This window comes from Lepus europaeus, chromosome 10 (genome assembly GCF_033115175.1).
Source record: "Lepus europaeus isolate LE1 chromosome 10, mLepTim1.pri, whole genome shotgun sequence".
Lineage (NCBI taxonomy): Eukaryota > Metazoa > Chordata > Mammalia > Lagomorpha > Leporidae > Lepus > Lepus europaeus.
This window is the reverse complement of record NC_084836.1, coordinates 82,860,380-82,879,276: the sequence shown is the minus strand read 5'-3', so window position 1 is coordinate 82,879,276 and position 18,897 is coordinate 82,860,380. Positions and strand designations below refer to the sequence as shown.

At 47.0% G+C, this 18,897-nt stretch overlaps 2 protein-coding genes and 1 non-coding gene across 9 annotated transcripts in view; 1 reads left to right on the top strand and 2 right to left on the bottom strand.

The window, feature by feature from the left end:
- The window catches only part of SNX5 (sorting nexin 5), a 24,143-nt gene extending 16,024 nt beyond the window's left edge, over positions 1–8,119 (bottom strand). Inside the window, 2 exon segments of the mRNA XM_062203821.1 lie at positions 7,698–7,783; positions 8,021–8,119. Of these exon segments, the coding sequence (XP_062059805.1) occupies positions 7,698–7,748 (51 nt within the window). The 5' untranslated portion in view covers positions 7,749–7,783; positions 8,021–8,119.
- LOC133769282 (small nucleolar RNA SNORD17) lies at positions 2,907–3,141 on the bottom strand. The gene has a single exon (XR_009867169.1). It is a non-coding gene; the product is annotated as a small nucleolar RNA SNORD17 (small nucleolar RNA).
- Positions 7,287–18,897, top strand: MGME1 (mitochondrial genome maintenance exonuclease 1). 7 transcript variants are annotated; one of them, XM_062203827.1, is made up of 5 exons: positions 7,287–7,307; positions 9,690–10,235; positions 13,857–14,076; positions 16,876–17,008; positions 17,752–18,896. In XM_062203827.1, exons 2-5 carry the CDS (start codon positions 9,725–9,727, stop codon positions 17,908–17,910), a joined length of 1,023 nt encoding a protein of 340 aa, XP_062059811.1. In that variant the 5' UTR covers positions 7,287–7,307; positions 9,690–9,724; the 3' UTR covers positions 17,911–18,896. The 7 variants fall into 7 exon arrangements, with proteins under 7 accessions (XP_062059811.1, XP_062059807.1, XP_062059808.1 ...); XM_062203823.1 differs by lacking the exon at positions 7,287–7,307 and adding an exon at positions 8,090–8,308; XM_062203824.1 differs by lacking the exon at positions 7,287–7,307 and adding an exon at positions 8,090–8,315.

The window sequence follows — 18,897 nt, the reverse complement described above, 5'->3', positions numbered from 1 at the left end:
TATTTGGGTCTTAAAGGATTGTCTAATATAGCTGCAATATGTGAGCATCCAGGCTGTCTCTAGCCCTGTACTAAATGAACTTTCTCGTATCACAGCCTATAACCTCCAAATAAGGAACAGAGTATCCAAGAGTAAAGCGTTGTGAAATGTTTAGAGTTTCTAAGTCAGCATTGGTGCCCTAACTCCAGAAGCACCAAGTGGGGTGCAAAGTTCCACATTCCTGCAGATGCTTAGTCAAGGACACAAACTCCACAGCCCCATACCACCATACTTGCTTAAGAAGGTGGGTGGCACTCTTCCCACCCACCCACACTATTCCCTAATCTCAAGATAACCAAAGTACTGGTTTGGGGTTTGGGTTGTGTGGTTTTTTGTTTTTTTGTTTTTTTTTTTAAAGATTTATTTATCTATTAGAAAGGCAGGGACCAGCACTGTGACTTAAAGCCACGGCCTGCAGTGCTGGCATCGCATATGGGTGCCAGTTCGAGTCCCAGCTGCTCCACTTCTGATCCAGCTCTCTGCTATGGCCTGGGAAAGCAGTGGAAATCCTTTGACCCCTGCAATCACATGGGAGCCCCAGAAGAAGCTCCAGCATTGCAGCTATTTGGGGAGTGAACCAGCAGATGGAAGACCTCTCTAACTCTGGCTTTCAAATAAATTAATTAAAAAAAAAGAATTAGAGAGGCAGAGAGAGGGAGGGAATGACAGAATCTTTCATCCACCAATTCAGTCCCTAAATAAATGGCCACAACAGCCAGGGATGGGCCAGGCCAAAACCATGAGCCTGGAAATCCATCCAGGTCCCCCACATGCATGCAGGGGGTCATCCTCCACTGCTTTTCCGGGCACATTAGCAAGAAACTAGACTGGGAGTGGAGCAACTGGGACTCAGACCAGCGCACATATGGAGATGCTGGCACTGCAAGCTGTGACTTAACCTGCTCACTTACCCTGCCATGCCACAGGGCAGGCCCCAGAAATGTCTTAGAGGATGACTCACTATGCAGTTGCTCACCTGCTCAATAACTCCCCCGCTGGGGCACCCCAAGACCTTGCAGAGCTGTCTTCAAGTACTTCATGACTCGCTCTGGCACATGTGACACATGCAACACCACCAACAATGCCCCTCTCTCCCTACACAGGTTTAAAGACTCAAGAGATGGCAAAAGGTACCTATGAAGCTGAACATCACAAAAGGAGATCCCAAAACTGAGGACCCACAAGAGGAACAGAGAAAATCCAAACGAAAGTATGATAAATCTAAGTTGTTGTGGTACCAGCAAACTGTTTGACTAATGCTATATAACCAAGGCAACAAGACATAGTTGGAAGAAATAAATTCAGCAGTAACTGGTAAGCTAGTCCAGCAGTCATTTAAATTTAGCCAGCTGTATATATAGCATACAATGCCGGACCACTGTTTCCACTTTGAATATTAGAAGGAAAACTACCAGATAGACAACTTGTACCTATTTGATTTTCTAGTTTCCACTGCCAAAGCTAAGAAAGGTACTTAGCCAGCACATGCTAATATTCCTGCTTTCCCTTCTAAATGTTACTCTGTGGATTTTGCTTTGTTATCCTTCATTCTTTTTTTTTTAAGTTTTTTTTTTTTTTTTTTTTTTTTTGACAGGCAGAGTGGATAGTGAGAGAGAGACAGAGAAAGGTCTTCTTCCTTTTTGCCACTGGTTCACCCTCCAATGGCCGCTGTGGCTGGCGCACCACGCTGATCCGAAGCCAGGAGCCAGGTGCTTCTCCTGGTCTCCCATGCGGGTGCAGGGCCCAAGGACTTGGGCCATCCTCCACTGCCTTCCCGGGCCATAGCAGAGAGCTGGCCTGGAAGAGGGGCAACCGGGACAGAATCCGGCGCCCTGACCGGGACTAGAACCCGGTGTGCCGGCGCCGCAAGGTGGAGGATTAGCCTGTTGAGCCATGGTGCCGGCTATCCTTCATTCTTAAGATGTCTGTCCAAGACTCTGCCAATGAGAGGCCTGCGGCTTGGGTCAAATTTTCTTTCATCATAAGAAGCAAAGGCAGAGTCTATCTCAGCAGGAATGCTATCACTCACACCTTGTCTAATGCTCACTGGTGAGAAAATAAAATCTAAAACACTCCATATTTTAATTAACTTCTGTACACATTAAAGATCTACAAGATAGCACCTAGGAAACATACTATCATGTTACTGTTTCACCACCCAAGGAAAATAATTTTTAATTAATTTTGTTTATTTGAAAATCAGAGCTACACAGAGAAACAGGCAGAGAAAGAGACAATCTTCCATCTACTGGTTCACCCCCAAAATGGTCACAATGACCAGGGCTGGACAAGGAGCTTATTCTGGGTCTCCTACATGAGTGCAGGGGCCCAAGGCGCTTGGGTCACCCTCTGCTGCTTTCCCAGGACTTTAGCAGGAAGCTGGATCAGAAGTGGAACAGCCAGGATTCAAATCCACGCCTATATGGAATGCCAGCTAACTTGCTTTGTCACAGCATCAGTCCCTAGGAAAGTAAATTTTAATACCATTCTCTTCTCTCAAACTCTACCTAATGCCTCAAGTTTTTTATACTAAATGGCTAAAATGGCTCAAAGAACTGGTACTCAGAACATTTTTCTTCCTCATCCCACAAACAATCAAAAGCTAATTTACCTGTATTCTATCCCAGCTTTCTGTTGCACTAGCAAATGAAAAACAATTACATTAACTATAAGAATACTTTAACTCTGCCTTTACAGGCCATCCCCTGTGCCCTACTGGTGTTCCAGTATCTCAGACCTGCAATGTATCTTAGTTCTCAAAAGATTAAAAAAAACAAACTAAGGCCTTCCAGATCTCGGTCTACTAACATATAGCTATGAAAACTTCTCGAGAATAAGCCTAAAAAAACTAGAAGGGCTGCGAGCAAGTGATCAGATTTCACCACTCATCTTGGTGAGATGGGCCCAGAGGGCCTCATCCCTGCTGTCACCAGCCGTTCTCACCAGCAGCCAACCAACACCGGAGCAGCCCACAGTAGAACACTGCAGGCTGCAGGGCATTTGGAGGCTGCACAGCCCCAAGCTCCTAGAACAGGAACTGAGGTTTGGAAGACGGTCAGTACAGCGCACTCAGCGAATGGATAAACTGAATCATCATTTCACAAGGTTGCAAGCCCATGCACTCACTAGTTGCATCTCAACATGGAGACAGAGACCAACTAAATGACTACCCTAAGTAACTAAATCATGTACAGGAATCCCATCTAGATTATCAAATCATTCCATGAAAAGGCTTCAGCTATACAAACGGGTCTTCATAAAGTTCATGGAAGTCCCATTTTCCATAGACCTTTTGAAGTCCCCTAGCACAGAAATCCTAATGGGAATTAGCACACCACTGCTGTAGAGAAAGCAACTCCAAAATAAGAGAAAAAACTAATTTCTTCCTTTACTCAGCGCTAAAGCCATTCACCTACAGTAGATGCCCTCAAGTCTACCTCCCTTCCTTCCCAGGTTCTTCTACTGAAGAACCTCTGTGACAAAGCCGACACACTGTTCCGGTTACTCAGGTGGAGGCGAGTATAAGAACATTCACTGCCAGCCCTCTATGTGATCAGGAGCACCGCAGAACTATAGGAATTTAAAACTTACCGGCCATCTTGCAGTTCGAGACACAATGGCAGCACGGAGAGAAGGCTGCCTGCTCTATGGGCGGACTGAGCGTGATGAAGGTCATTTTCCAGATGCAAATATTCCAAAGCTTACTTATCACCCACCAGCTCCTTGGTAACCATGAGCACAGTGGCCCAGTGTTGGCTTGCTCTTCTCTGAAGACCACTGAAAGCCCAGACTTGCAGCTACTGCATCTGTACTCTTCACTGACCAGCACGCCCTTCAGACAGAGCTCAGGCTAACAAAAGCAGAAAATCACACTTTACTCTCCAGACCCCAATGCCGCAGTTGAAAAAGTTATGTCAATTTGCAGAAAGGGGAAGAGACAAGCCAAAGACCTAATTTTTAAATTGATGTTCGGCTCAGTTCCTCTGGTCCCCCAACTGTAACTTACACACTTCTCTGCTGTATTTATTATCTGCCTTTAGGTTGAAAAACCACTCAATTCCATGTTCCTCTTTTAGGAGAGGCATCGCAGAGTAACTGAACAGCCAGTCAGAAAACGAGCCACAGGTGAGACGCTTCTGTACTTCACTTTACCACATCCAAGGGAGACACATCTACGCCCTCTCAGAATCCAATCACTACAAGTTAGGGGATGGAATACATCTAACCTCACTGCCCACTTCCTGACTACCGGAGACATTCAAGGCACCAATCTAGTGAACCAGCAGATGGAAGACCTCTTTCTCTCTGACTCGCAAATTAATAAATTAAGAAAGAAAAAAAGAGGGGGAGAAGGCTGCTGCCATGTAGGAAGCTACTCATGTTGCTCAACAGTCTACAACACAGGACAATCCCTAAAAAACAAAATGTCAACACTGCTCAGACTGAGAAACTGGATTAAACTAAAGCCCCAGAGTAAGTGTAAGTCACTTTCTAGGTCTCACTGATTGAGAATTTGATTTAATAAGTCAAAACTAGAAACGTGAGCAGATCATGAATGCTAATGTAGCACTCACAAATGGGGGCCTTAAGATGCTATGTGCAAGTCACTGACGCAGAACTGTCAGTGTGGGCAGTGTTTAAGACACACTTCCTGAATTAAAAAAAGTCTTGAGTACAGCAGGAAACTTCAGTCTATAAGAACTGGCAAGTTTGAGCTTCGTGCAGTATTGGTCAAAATTCAGGACTGTTTCCATACTAGCAAATCAGACACACCTTCATCCCAGCAGATGCCCTTAAGAGGTCGCTCCCATACCAGTTTTAAAAACTAGACTTGCGGGAGTGCAGTGGAGGATGGCCCAAGTGCTTGGGCCCTGCACCCCATGGGAGACCAGGAGAAGCACCTGGCTCCTGCCATCGGATCAGCACAGTTCTCCGGTCGCAGCGCGCCAGCCGCGGCGGTCATTTGAGGGTGAACCAACGGCAAAGGAAGACCTTTCTCTCTGTCTGTCTCTCTCACTATCCACTCTGCCTGTCAAAAAAAAAAAAAAAAAAAAAAAAAAAAACCCTAGACTTGCAAAAACAAACAAAAACTACTATACTTGCAGGGGCCATCATTGTGGCATAGGGGCGAAGTCACTGCCTGCCAACACCGTGCCAGCATCCCGTATGGGCACCAGTTCATGTCCTGGCTGCTCCACTTCCGATCCAGCTCCCTACTAATGGCCTGGGAAAAGCAGCAGCAGATGGCCCAAGTGCTTGGCCCCTGTTCCCACTTGGGAGACCAGGAAGCTCCTTTTCAAAAAAAAAAAAAAAAAAAAAGATTTATTTACTTGAGAGGCAGAGTTACAGAGACAAAGGTCTTCCACCTGCTGGTTCACTCCCCAAATGGTTGCAACAGCCAGCGCTGGGCCAATCTGAAGCCAGCAGCCAGGAGCTTCTTCTGGTCCCTGGTATCTGCCTGGCCATTGCAGCTACCTGGAGAGTGAACCAGTGGATGGAAGTTCTCTCTTTAACTCTTTCAAATAAATAAAATCTTTAAAATGCACACACACGCATGCGCCAACCATTCTGAGTCTGAGAAGGATGGACCAGTACCCACCCAAAGCCATGTACCAACCTGTGAGAGTTTACGTCACTGGGCCAAGCACTTGCAGAGCCTTACCTTCCCACATGCCCATTCGCAATCATAAAGCAGAGACATCTTAAGTTTTCATAATCAAGAAAAGCCAGGGGGCAGGACTCCAAGAACTACAATGTTACACTTGATCTGCAAGTGTTTGCTAGACTAACAGGAATGACTCATCCTCAAAGAATCCCTCAAGGTATATATTAAATCCTTGAGGGTCATCTAAATATAGGGGCCAGCTGCTTACTTCATGACCATTGGCAAACTCAAAGCCTGGAGACCCAGGTAGCATCAACAGAATTTACGTATTGGCTAAACTGTGGTTTTCTAAATTCAATCGTTATATACACTCTTTCCCATTAGCAGAGAACTAAGAACTACACTACTTAACTCTCTTGAATTCCACTTTTTGAGGAAGGAAATAAACCCCCACATCTTTGGCTAAATGATATTACAAAATGAAAGTCTTCTGCTTAAGTAGACAAAATGACTATTGCACAACAGTGCTCAAACGCAAGAATCCACTGCATTCCCTATTTTTAACCTCATTGGTGGGTGGAGTGAGCAAATCCATGAACTCCACCCTCATGGAAATTCCAAAGCATACAATCAGAATATTTAAACAATTTAAGTACAAAATATTTCGGTGAACTGACAGAACTGCAATGTGGCAAGTTAGCCCAGGACTTGGCCTCTCCTTACCATTCCATACTCACCCTTAACTCCCTAGATCTGATCCATCACAGCACTACTGCAAGCATAGATCAGGAAGCAAAAAGGCTAGTATTAAAGTTTTATCTCATTTTTGTAATTCAAAAAAATCAGAAGTTTCTGAAGCCACTAAAACCAGGAGACAGTCCCTGGCAGCCGACAAATTTTGCTGAATCAGACTGGTGGGGGAGGTCTTTTTAAAACAAAGCTGCAACAAGTAAGGAGATGGAGCTTAGGCAATCAAGTCCTTTTCCTAACTGCTCCTGGATCAGGACAGCCAGAAGGAATTAAGTACCAGAAAGAGTAAAACACAAATTGCTATAAAAATTCATATCCAGTCCCAACACTTTAGGGAGAGTGTTCTAGGGGAAAATAAGTCTCAAAAGTTCTGACTTCCAGTTTTAGTAAAAAAAAAAAAAAAAAAAAAACTTGTTTCGACTTTCAAAAGAGAACCAAGATCCTCCCACGCACAACGCTCTACTTTGGTAAGGGACACAGGGTACACTACAGTCCAGCGCTCTAGGCCCAATTGTGCTGTGCACGCACAGGAAGGTGTCGCCATTGGAAGGTGCCTTTGACTGCTCCTGAGATGCGAGTTTTAAGACCGCTCCCTGAGGCTCTGTTATTCCTTCTATCACCAAAATCTATGATGCTGACGACTGTGCATGCAAAGTCCTGACTCACAAACCGTAAGCATCGCACAAGCCAACAGGAGCGCAGGGCAAGCCTCTGGACCGCCAACTGGCTACACTAACCTCATTTAATTACGCTAGTAACCGTTCAAACCTCAGCACGCGGCCTGCGGGCGATTTATCTAGACACATCAGACTTCAAAATCTAAGACCGAGTTCAGTGAGTTTTTGAGCACCTACTGAAGCCACACAATCCCCACGACAATGCGCTTGCTGTTTATCTAGCTGACGGAAGCGTGGTTCGTATACTTGATTTGATGGGAATTCGCCCAGTGGTCTGGGCCAAGAGATCGTTTTCTCCAAAAAGGGAGAGAGGGCGCCAATTCGGAGACAACAGGCCCAACGGGTCGTTTCTGCAATGTCAGGTGGATTTCGGGTCCCCTTTCCAGCCACCACGTTATCAAGGGAAGTTTGATGATCTTTGCGTTTAAAAAGAAAAAGAAAAAACTGGAGCCTGCAGGGATTAACACCGGGGACTGCCTCTGAGCAAGGCCGCGCGTCTCTGCTCTCCCTGGGGTCCACGGGGTCTCCCCCAAGCTCACGGGAGCCTCCCGCGTCGGGCAGGGCCCCCCGAGGAGGGGCGAGGGAGGAACGTGGGGAGCCCCGGAGGCCGGCGGGTTAGCCCTCACCTTGCTGCGGTCCTCCTCCTGCTGCTGCAGCAACTCGGGAACCGCGGCCATGACGACGCGGGCCTCGAGCAGGGGCCGCCGCCTGGCTGTGCGAGGAAAGAAGAGGCTGGGCTGCCGTCGCCGGGGCGCCTCTCAGGGGCGGCCGCGGCCCCGCCTCCGCTGGCCTCCCGGCACGACGGCAGCGGGAGGCCGCCACACTCCGCCACCATCCCAGCAGCCCCGGGAGCGGGCGGGAGGCGCGCCACGTGCTCCCCCAGCGCAGCCTCCCCCGTCCCCGCTGCCGTCCATCTTGAAGCCGGGCAAAGAAGCAACGCGGGGCCTACCCTCGCTCCGCACACGCGGAGGCCGCCGACCGCAGGACCGCGACGAGAACGCGGAGCCACGGGCACTCTCTGAGCGAGGCGCGTCTCGAGAAAGAGCGCGTTCCGCTGCGGGCGAATTTATTACTCAGCCCGAGTTCAAGATGGCGACGAGCGGTGACGTACTCAAGATCTCGTGAGAGCGCGAACGGGCGCGATTTGGAAGCGCCCGCGCTTCCGCCTAAGGGGAGGGGGCAGAGGCGGTGCCTCCCACAGAGCGCGCGACTTTGGAGGTGAACGAGAGGCGAGGAGGTGGGGCGTGAGTAGCGCAGTGCATGCTGGGGCTGTCTTGTCTGGGGGCGGGGCTTAACTCCAGACCAAAGCGCGGGACCGATGAAAGTACGGGTCCCGAGAGGTTATTGGGGCTCCGGGACTTAAGCGAAGCGTGGTGGCTTTTGAGGTACCGACCCCCATGCCTTAGGCTGGTTTTCTATTTAAGTGAGCTCTTCCCTAACTCAGACTCCTGCCCGAGGGGCCCCGCGCCATCCTGCCGGCGCCTTCAGGAAGTAGCTTTTTGGGGGACGCCCGCCACTTGCCTGCTCCGACCCTGCTCCGGCAGCTGGAATCCCACATCTGTCAAACGAGGTTGTCAAAGTCCTCACCTCAGAGGGCGTGAAGATGAAGTTAGGCTCACTAGGCTAATCCTCTGCCTGCGGCGCTGGCACACCGGGTTCTAGTCCCGGTTGGGGTGCCGGATTCTATCCCGGTTGCTCCTCTTCCAGTCCAGCTCTCTGCTATGGCCCGGGAAGGCAGTGGAGGATGGCCCAAGTCCTTGGGCCCTGCACCCGCATGGGAGACCAGGAGAAGCACCTGGCTCCTGGCTTCGGATCAGCGCGGTGTGCCGGCAGCAGCGCGCCTACCGTGGCAGCCATTGGAGGGTGAACCAACGGCAAAAAGGAAGACCTTCCTCTCTGACTCTCTCTCTCACTATTCACTCTGCCTGTCAAAAAAAAAAAGGGGGGGGGGGCCGGCGCCTTGGCTTAACAGGCTAATCCTCCACCTTGCGGCGCCGGCATACCGGGTTCTAGTCCCGGTTGGGGCGCCGGATTCTATCCCGGTTGCCCCTCTTCCAGGCCAGCTCTCTGCTATGGCCCGGGAAGGCAGTGGAGGATGGCCCAAGTCCTTGGGCCCTGCACCCCATGGGAGACCAGGAGAAGCACCTGGCTCCTGGCTTCGGATCAGCGAGATGCGCCGGCCGCAGCGGCTATTGGAGGGTGAACCAACGGCAAAAAGGAAGACCTTTCTCTCTCTCACTATCCACTCTGCCTGTCAAAAAAAAAAAAAAAAAGATGAAGTTAGAGTCACGCACACGGAATACTTAGCGAAGAGCCCAGTGTTTAGGAGGCGGGGGACTATTAACCTGGGACCCGAGGCTGCGGCGGGGGGGGCTCCCTCGTTGAGTCGCCCCTGCCTCCCCTTTCCGGGCGTCCTCTTTCAGATGAAGGGACTGGGGACGTCTTGCTGGCCCTTGTGGTAGTGATGACCCTTTCGTGGGCTACCGCCTTGTCCGAGCGTGCAGGGAAAGTTCATTGACCGCGCTCTCGATGCGTGATGTCGTTCTGATGTAGCTTCCGCCCGGGTGATTCGGATACTCGACGTGTCTGGTGCCTAACACTGCTTCTCTCTTTAATAGGAAGACAAAAAGGACACAAGAAGTGGAAATCAGAGATGAAGGCTTTTCAGGCCGTTTGCAGGCAGCTCAGGCCTTCCAAGGGGTTCCCTGGGGAACCAGCTCCCCGGGTGAATTTCTTCACTTCCTCTTACTGCTTTGGCCGGAAGAAAAAGGTGAACCCTTACGAAGAAGTGGACCAAGAAAAATACTCTGATTTAGTACGCTCTGTGTTGTCATGCAGAGGCTCTGCCCAGACCCCAGAATCTCTGTTTGAGGAAGACGCTTTGCTCTACGGACCTGTCAGTAAGCGTCAGCCCCCTAAGCAGGATGAGGAGGCCAGAGTTCCGCGAAACTGGTTTCCGATCTTCAATCCGGAGAGGGGCGTGAGACCCGATGCAAGCGACCCTTCGGCTCCTCTGAAAATCCCCTTGCAAAAGAAAGTGATTCCGAGTGTGACCCGGATCCTTCAGCACACCATGACACCACAACAAGTTTTCTATTTGGAGAGGTGGAAACAGCGGATGATTCTGGAACTGGGAGAAGATGGCTTTGCAGAATATACTTCAAGTAATGTGCTTAAAGTCTGGTCCTGCGTGGTCACTGCCTTTTCTAGAATACAGAGCACTGGGGTCCAAAGGCTGAGGTTTCAGCTAGTAAGGAATTGCTTCCAATAATGAGCACTAAATAGCGCTTTGTGTGTACATCGTAACACAATCCTCCTGAAGTTCTGAGTTAGATAATATTAATAGGTAATATTTTCTCTATTTTACAGGTGAAACTGAAGCAGTGAGGTCAAGTAACTTGACTCAATGATATATAAAATTCATTTGTTTTACGAGATGTAAAACTTAATATTATAATTACTTGTTTTCCTTGATTATGGAAAGACATGGATCACCTGATAACAGAATTCTAGTTATTTGCTAGGCTTCTGTAAAGAATCCAGTAAAAACACATGGTCCAGATTTAGATCTTAGTAAACTGAGATAATCAAATGATCTTGATTGAGAACTGAGAATAAATAGACGTTAGCCTTCAACCTCTAAGTTAGACAAGTAAGAAAAATGGCTTCCTTAAAACAGAGTCTGACTAAAAACAAAAACCATTTGGCAGGCGTGAAATAGCTACTCCTATAAGGATGGTGTCAGTGTTTTTTGTCAAAATTAAGTTTCACTTTGATCAGTCTTTCGCCTGTGCAGTACATGTGCCCCAGTGGTACCCAAGCACTTTTATTTTTTGAGTAGTGTACTTATTTTCTGACAGCTTAGGAACAAGTGTATGTGTAAATGTATAACACATTAAACATGTGGCCACATACGTTCTAAAGAAAAATGCTGTTTATAGGTGGTCCTGGACATGACACAAGAGACCTTAGCCCCTTAAAACATTCCTCAGCTGTGTGAGGCAAACACACAAAGCAAACTATTCTCTGTATTCTAAACAAGAAACATAAAAATCTTTCAGTGACATCTGGAGTTTTTATATGTACCTTTAAAATTTAGAATTGATAGTTTGAGTCTTTAGCTCTTGGCACAAAATAAGGAAGTTTTGCTGGTGGCCCTCTTCATAAAGGAGAGGAATTGCTGTTTGCAAAGTGAATGAGCCCCAATAGCCCCACCCCAAGGAATTCCAGAGTCAGCTTTTTGATCACAAGTAGCACTCCTCTGTTTTCCTTATCTCAGTATCAACCTTAAGAAATGAGCAGGATCACTCTTGAGAAAATAGTATAGGTTAGTGTTGAGGTCAAAAGAAAGAAGACAAGTTAAATCAGAATTCGGTTGATTAATGTGTCCGGAGGAGCAGTCTGAAAAAGCCTGAATTGATAAATTCCTTCCTGCTTGCTCTTGCCAAAGTCCAGAGCGCAGAGATATGCCCAGAGCTGGCATTCTTCCAAACTCTTGAGCAATATCCCAAGCATCAGTTCCCCGTTTTGGTGATGAGCAGGAAGTCTGATTTAGTCTAATTTATAATAAATGTTGACCATAGTAGGAGGAGTTTATTTGTTAATGTTTTTGCTACACTGATTTTTTAAATTCTAAAATAGAAGCCATATCTTGTCAGCTCCAGCATCAGAATATTGGAAATGTATGAACGTTTTTAATGTACTTTATATACTGGGACTTAAAAGCATTTCACTTTCATCCCTTTAATTGAGTGGATACTCCAGCTTGATGCCACCTACAGTGAATCTATTCTTGACTGTTTTCTATTTTATTTTTACCAATTGAATCATGCTTAGTGTTCTGAGATTCCAAGGGTGCCATCGGTTAGATTGGCATGTTTGTGGGCCTGTGGCTGTGAAGACCCTAGCAGGGCTTAGACCTGCTGCAGGGAATCAGTTGTTGGTGTAACAGTGGATACAGCAATCTTCCTGTTTTTAACATATTTGTCTTATGCTTCATTAAGCTATGCTGTAGACAAATACTACCCTGGTTTTCAGTAGGGTTTTGGTTTTTCTTAAGATCTATTTATTTATTTGAAAGCAGTGGAGTGATGGAGCGGGAGTGAGGGAAGATCTTCCATCCACTGTGGTTCTCTCCCTAAATGCCCACACCAGCTGGGGCTGTGGATTCCAGAGACCCAGGTATTTGAGACATCATGTGCAGCCTCCCTGGCTGTGCATTAGCAGGAAGCTGGATCAGAACTGGAGGAGTCAGGACCATGTGATACAGGTGTCCCAAGTGGCTTAATCCTTTGGGACACAACTCCTTTCCCCCCTACTAGGTTTTAATTCATTGATTTTAAATTTCCTATAAGCCTTTCATATACTATTAATCCCAACTAAACCTGGATTAGAATAACTTGGTTTCTCTGTCTGAATTCCATTTAACTCTCCAAGTAATTTTCCAGAAGTGATTCTGGTTTTTGCCAGTAGTAGAATTGACCTTCCAAAGACTTTGACAAATGTAATATGGTTTAGCGCCACCTCATTCGATGAGATTGTTTCCTCCTCTTCTGTGGATCTGACTGTAGCCTGTGCATTTCCCTCTCTGTATGTGTCTGAGTTTGCCTTCCTTGCTATTCTGTACGGTGGACTGAAAAGAACAAAGACCCTGGTGCCAGGCCGCTGTTCTGACTGGCTTTTTGTCAGTTTAACTGCACTTTCTAGGGCAGGCCTCATTCATGAAAGTGGAGGTGATGATCCTTAACTTGCTGAATTGTTTGAAAACTAAATAATGTTTTGAAGGCACCAAGGCCACTGCATATCCTAACAAGGCCTCCCTCTTTTTTTCTCTCCTTCCCTTACCAAAAGTCAAGTGGAATATGTAATATTTCTTGGATTTGTTGAATCTACTACATTCCCTTTTCTCAACTTGAAAGTCTGAGAGGGACAAAAATCAGGACATGGCAACCATGTCAGACTGTCCTGGCACCAAAAACAAACAAACAAGGTGTCCCTGCCCCTGCAAACTGCACATAATAGCCAATTCATTATTTTAACTTGAGTGTGCCTTAATTGTCATTCCTTGTCAGTCACTGATCCTGTTTGTTAAAGGATTCCCCCATCTATTGTCATGGTAAGTTTTTGATTGTAAAAGAACTTTAAGCAGAAGCACAGTTCCCTAAGTTTTAATGGTTTTATTTTTCACAGTCATTTCACAAATGGGATAATACAGGTGTGGACCTTTAGACCCTGGATCTTTGTCCTAATTCTACTATAAATACTTCATTATAATCCATTTTACTGGGGCCAGAGCTATGGCGTAGGTTAAGCCTTCACCTGCAGCACTGGCATCCCATATGGGCACCGGTTCATGTCCTAGCTGCCCCTCTATTGATCCAGCTCTCTGCTAATGGCCTGGGGAAGCAGTAGAAGATGACCCAAGTGCTTGGGCTCCTGCACCCACATGAGAGACCTGGAAGAAGCTCCTGGCTCCTGGCTTCAGATCGGCCTAGCTCCGGCCATTGCAGCCATTTGCGGAGTGAACCAGCAGATGAAAGACTTCTCTCCCTGTGTCCCTCTGTCTGTAATTCTGCCTCTCAAATAAATAAATCTTTTTCTAAAAAATTCATTTTATTGTATATACTGTTCTATCCTTTTGGTTTCAAAGTGCATCCTAGAGTTTTATAAGAGGCTGAAATTTGGTGTCTTGAAGATTGTCACTTAAAAGAAATTTCTGTATAATTTTAATTTTATTGTTTTTAGAATTATTTTTTACTATCTTTTTCTCTTGATTTCCTTTTTAGACATTTTCTTGCAAGGGAGACGGTTCCATGAAGCCTTAGAAAGCATACTTCTACCCCAGGGGAACTCCCAAGGGAGAGGTGAGGATCTCCTCGAAAGTGGCTACATCGAAAGTGTCCAGCACGTTCTGAAAGACGTCAGTGGAGTGCGAGCTCTGGAAAGCGCAGTTCAACATGAGACCTTGAAGTACGCGGGTCTGCTGGACTGTGTGGCTGAGTATCAGTAAGTGTGACTTTGTCTTCCTCAGAGGCTGGGAGTGAATTAATGCAGCAGGGACAGATGGTGCCCATCAAAAGGTTCTTTCTCTCCATTCCTGCTTCGGGGTGTGCCAATAAGTACTGTAGCCTCTGCCTCTTTAGTCAAAAACTACATGATGTCCAAGAGCTGGATGTGGGCCAGGAGTTGAGGACAGACACAGAGGGAAGCAGCTACATACTCCATATCAAGTCAGCTGTTTGGTGGGGAGTGGTGTCCTGTTCAATACCCGAGCATGGCCTGCTTCCCCCCCGCATTTCTCTTTCCCCTCCCTCAGGAAGACACACACCATGAGATCCAGTTTGATTCCTGCCTTTCTTTCCTGTTTTCCTAGAGATAGCACCGTGATCTCTTGGCCCTGAAAATCGACTTCCTGGCTTCCAGGCAATGTTTGACACAGACAGGAACTCTGAACTTAGTAAAGCTTCCTGCAGTTTTCCAATTGCTGCTGTGTTCATTTTTTCCCGGTGACTGTGGACTCTAAGGGTAGCTATCTACTGCAGGTACCCCCACTCCACATAAAGCGTGTGAGCAGTCAGAACAGGGTTGAGGGGGGGAAATCTATGGGTAAGCCTTGGAGCAGTAGTTTAAATTTAAAAGATCAATGGAATAATCATTAGTCTGGAAACCACTTAGACCACAACCTAATAGCTTTGTGTCATCACTGGCTTCTACCTGACAAGAGCCCTGTGGACCCAGAAATTTAACAGGCTGGGGCACCTTTGTTGAAAATAACTATAAATGCATGAATTTATTTCTGGTCTCTTTATTCAGTTCCATTGATCAGTGTTTCTGATTTTACGCCCATAATGTGCTATTTTGTTCCAATAATATAAATATATTTTGAATATTTATTTGTTTGTTTTGAAAGGCAGAGTGACAGAAGGAGAGACAAAGAGATCTTCAGTCCACTGGTTCACTCCCCAAATTGCCACAACAGCCAGGGCAGTTCTAGGCCAAAGCCAGGAGCCCAGAGTTCCATCTGGGTCTCCCACATGTGTGGCAGGGGCCCAAGCATTTGGGCCATCATTTGCTGCTTTCTCAGGCACATTAGCAAGGAGCTGGATAAGAAGCAGAGTAAGCAAGACTCGACCTAGCTCTCCAATGTGGGATGTTAATGTCATAAGCAGTGGCTTAACCTGCTGCACCACCAGTCAGGGAGTATGATGTCTCTAACTTAGTTTTTTTTTTTTTTTTTTTTTTTTAACTTTTAAGATTTATTTATTTATTTATTTATTTATTTGAAAGGCAGAGTTACAGCGAGGTAGAGGCAGAGAGAAAGAGAGGTCTTCCATCTGCTGGTTCACTACCTAGATGGCCGCAACAGCCAGAGCTGCGCCAATCCAAAGCCAGGAGCCAGGAGCTTCTTCTGGGTCTCCCATGTGGTTGCAGGGGCCCAAGGACTTGGGCCATCTTCTACTGCTTTCCCAGGCCACAGCAGAGAGCTGGATTGGAAGTGGAGCAGCCGGGACTCAAACTGGCGCCCATATGGGATGCCAGCACTGCAGGCAGCAGCTTCACCCACCATGCCATAGCACTGGCCCCAGGTTTTAAATTCTTAAAGACATGAACCATCTTCACTGCTGCAGGATCCAGAAGAATAACTTATTTATGTTTCTGCATAAAATTGGTGTCTGCTAAATGTTGAGGGTTTGAACTCCACTTTGATTTGAACTGCCTAAATTCATAGTCTTTCATTATGAGGACTTTGCTACTGATGTGTTGTCTTTCATTCTCATAGATACTTGAAACGAAGTCAACCAAAACAACAGTAGATCTGTTTCCGGTTTCCCTGTCAAGTGGTAAAGGGGAGGAGGCCGTGGAAGTCCAAAAGAATTACATGAAAGTTTAGAACCTTGAACTCTACCAAGGTGGTTTCTCAGCTCTCTCACTGGCCCACATCTGCAATTCTCATGGATGCCCTTCAGGATGCATTTTCCATCTTACCCCCAATGGAGTCTTTTTTTTTTTTTTTTAAGTTTTATTTATTTATTTGAAAGGAAGAGTTACAGAGAGGCAGAGGCCGAGAGAGAGAGAGAGAGAGAGAGAGAGAGAGAGAGAGGTCTTCCATCCACTGGTTCACTCCCCAGTTGGCCGCAATGGACGGAGCTGAGCCAATCTGAAGCCAGGAACCAGGAGCTTCTTCCAGGTCTCCCACGTGGGTGCAGGGGCCCAAGCACTTGAACCATCTTTGCTGCCTTCCCAGGCCATAGCAGAAAGCTGGATCGGAAGTGGAATAGCTGGATCTCAAACTGGCGCCCATATGGGATACTGACACTGCAGGTGGCGGCTTTACCCATTATACCCCAGCGCCAGCCTCCAATAGGTTCTTTTTTTTTTTTTTTTTTTTAATTTTTTTTTTATTTTTTATTTTTGACAGGCAGAGTGGACAGTAGAGGGAGACAGAGAGAAAGGTCTTCCTTTGCCATTGGTTCACCCTCCAATGGCCGCCGCGGTAGGCGTGCTGCGGCCGGCGCACCGCGCTTGATCCGATGGCAGGAGCCAGGTGTTTATCCTGGTCTCCCATGAGGTGCCCCGACCGGGACTAGAACCCGGTGTGCCGGCGCCGCAAGGTGGAGGATTAGCCAGTTAAGCCACAGCGCCGGCCCTCCAATAGGTTCTTTAATGGCCTGTTTGGAAAATGGGGAATAGAAGCAGTGGTAGTCGGGTGTCAAGTAAAAAAATGATACATAAGAGGAGAGTTCACCTTGTGAAATTTTCAGTTTGAACTATCATCTGCTGAGACTTCTTCTGGTTTCTCCTTAGGGGCAAGCTGTGTGTGATTGATTGGAAGACATCAGAAAAACCAAAGCCTTTTCTCCGAAATACATTTGACAACCCACTGCAAGTTGTGGCATACGTGGGAGCCATAAACTATGACGCCAACTATAGCTTCCAGGTCAGGACTCTGAGGCTTTGATCAGTGCTTGTTTATGGCTACCTAAGACCCTGGGGTTTTTACTCTGCTTTTATCCCACTGCTGACTCTGTTATTTCTTGTTCTCTCCCCACCCCACCCCTTTTGTTTTTCTTCTCCCACTTTAAAACACTTTTCCTGCCTCTTCCTGGACTTCTGTTTTTTTTTTTTTTTTTAAATATTTATTTATTTATATATATTTGAAAGAGTGATAGAGAGGAGAGGCAGAGAGAGGTCTTCCATCTGATAGTTCACTCCCCAGATGGCCACAACAGCCAAAGCTGTGCCGATCCGAAGCCAGGAGCCAGGAGCTTCTTCCAGGTCTCCCACATGGGTACAGGGGCCCAAGCACTTGGGCCATCTTCTACTGCTTCCCCAGGCCATAGCAGAGAGCTGGATGGGAAGTGGAGCAGCCAGAACTTGAACCGGCGCCCATATGGGATGCCGGCGCTTCAGGCCTGGGCGTTAACCCACTGTGCCACAGCTGCCGGGCCCCATGGACTTCTTAAAAATAGTTCTTTAATGATCACAGCCCATTCTTCATTGTTTTATCTGTCCTCTCTGTTCTCATGCATCCTGGTGCAGTTTCATCAACCCACCTTAAAAATCAGGTAGGAGCTATTCCTGCCGATTGTTCTCTACTGAGTTTGCCCTGGGGTAAGAAGGAAATGAACCTGAACCCTGGACCTGATGGAGAACTGTGGAATTGCCTGTGTTTCTTCCTAGGTTCAGTGTGGCTTGATTGTGGTGGCCTACAAGGACGGATCCCCTGCCCACCCACATTTCATGGATGCAGAACTCTGTGCCCAGTACTGGGCCAAGTGGCTGCTTCGACTAGAAGAATACACAGAAAAGAAGAGCCAGAATGTTCAGAAACCAGGTTAGGGGCAGGAGGCAGGGCGCCATTTGGAAACGTTGCAGCACATTCCTGTAGCTCGAGAAGATACACTGCTGTTTATTGTGATCTAAAGATGGAGGTGCCGCTGGAGCCGAGAGCTACACCAGCGTAAGCAGAAGTACTAATTTGTTGAATGTTATTGCTACCAAAAAGACAGAAAAGCCTAGATCTGGAGAGCTGTAGTTTAGTACGTTAAGTACCAACTGTGCTACCTCTATTGTTGACCTGAGGAGAGGACCAGTCTGATTGGCGGTCACCTTGGTGTCTTTGTGTCTCCCGGGCAGGATGCCCAGCCTTTGAGTTGAGAGCGGAAGGCAGTGAGGCTTGGCGTGCCAAGCATTTCCCCAGGGCTCACAGGGAGGGAAGCACCGCGTACCCCTTCGGGTGTGTGTGGAGGGTGAACACACATCAGCCAACCAGCCCTACCAGTCCTCTCCCAAAACGTGGGGCTTGCTCCAGTTTCCACTGGGGGAAAAACAACATTTTGAAAAGAACTCTGTGTGTGATTGCTTCGCCTTGAGTAAGTGCTGCTGTGTAGAAAGACGGAGCATATTTGCTGTGTTCCTTTGTAGTATCCCTTGGTGCACCCTCAAATGCCCACAGCTGTGGCCAGGGCTCAGTCTGCAGAAGGCCACTGTGGGTGTTTTAGTGACAGTTTCTGCTCTGTACGCAGGAAATTTGCCATCTGACATTTTTCAGCTACCAGAGGAACAAAGAAATCCATTAGCTTTTACGCCTGTGTTTGATATATAATAAGAAGTATTACTAGTCATTGGTACTCATTATTAGGTTTTTGAAACCTAATAAGTGCCCATTGTAGCCCTGGGGTAGGGTTTCCTACTTTATGAAGTGGGTCTGTTAGCATTTAAGTTGGTGCCTTAAAGTTGTAGATTGATTGCTGTGATCACTTTTTTTTTCTTTTGTTAGTCATTGTTTATAAGAAATAAAATGCAAGATATGAGCAATGAGGCTTT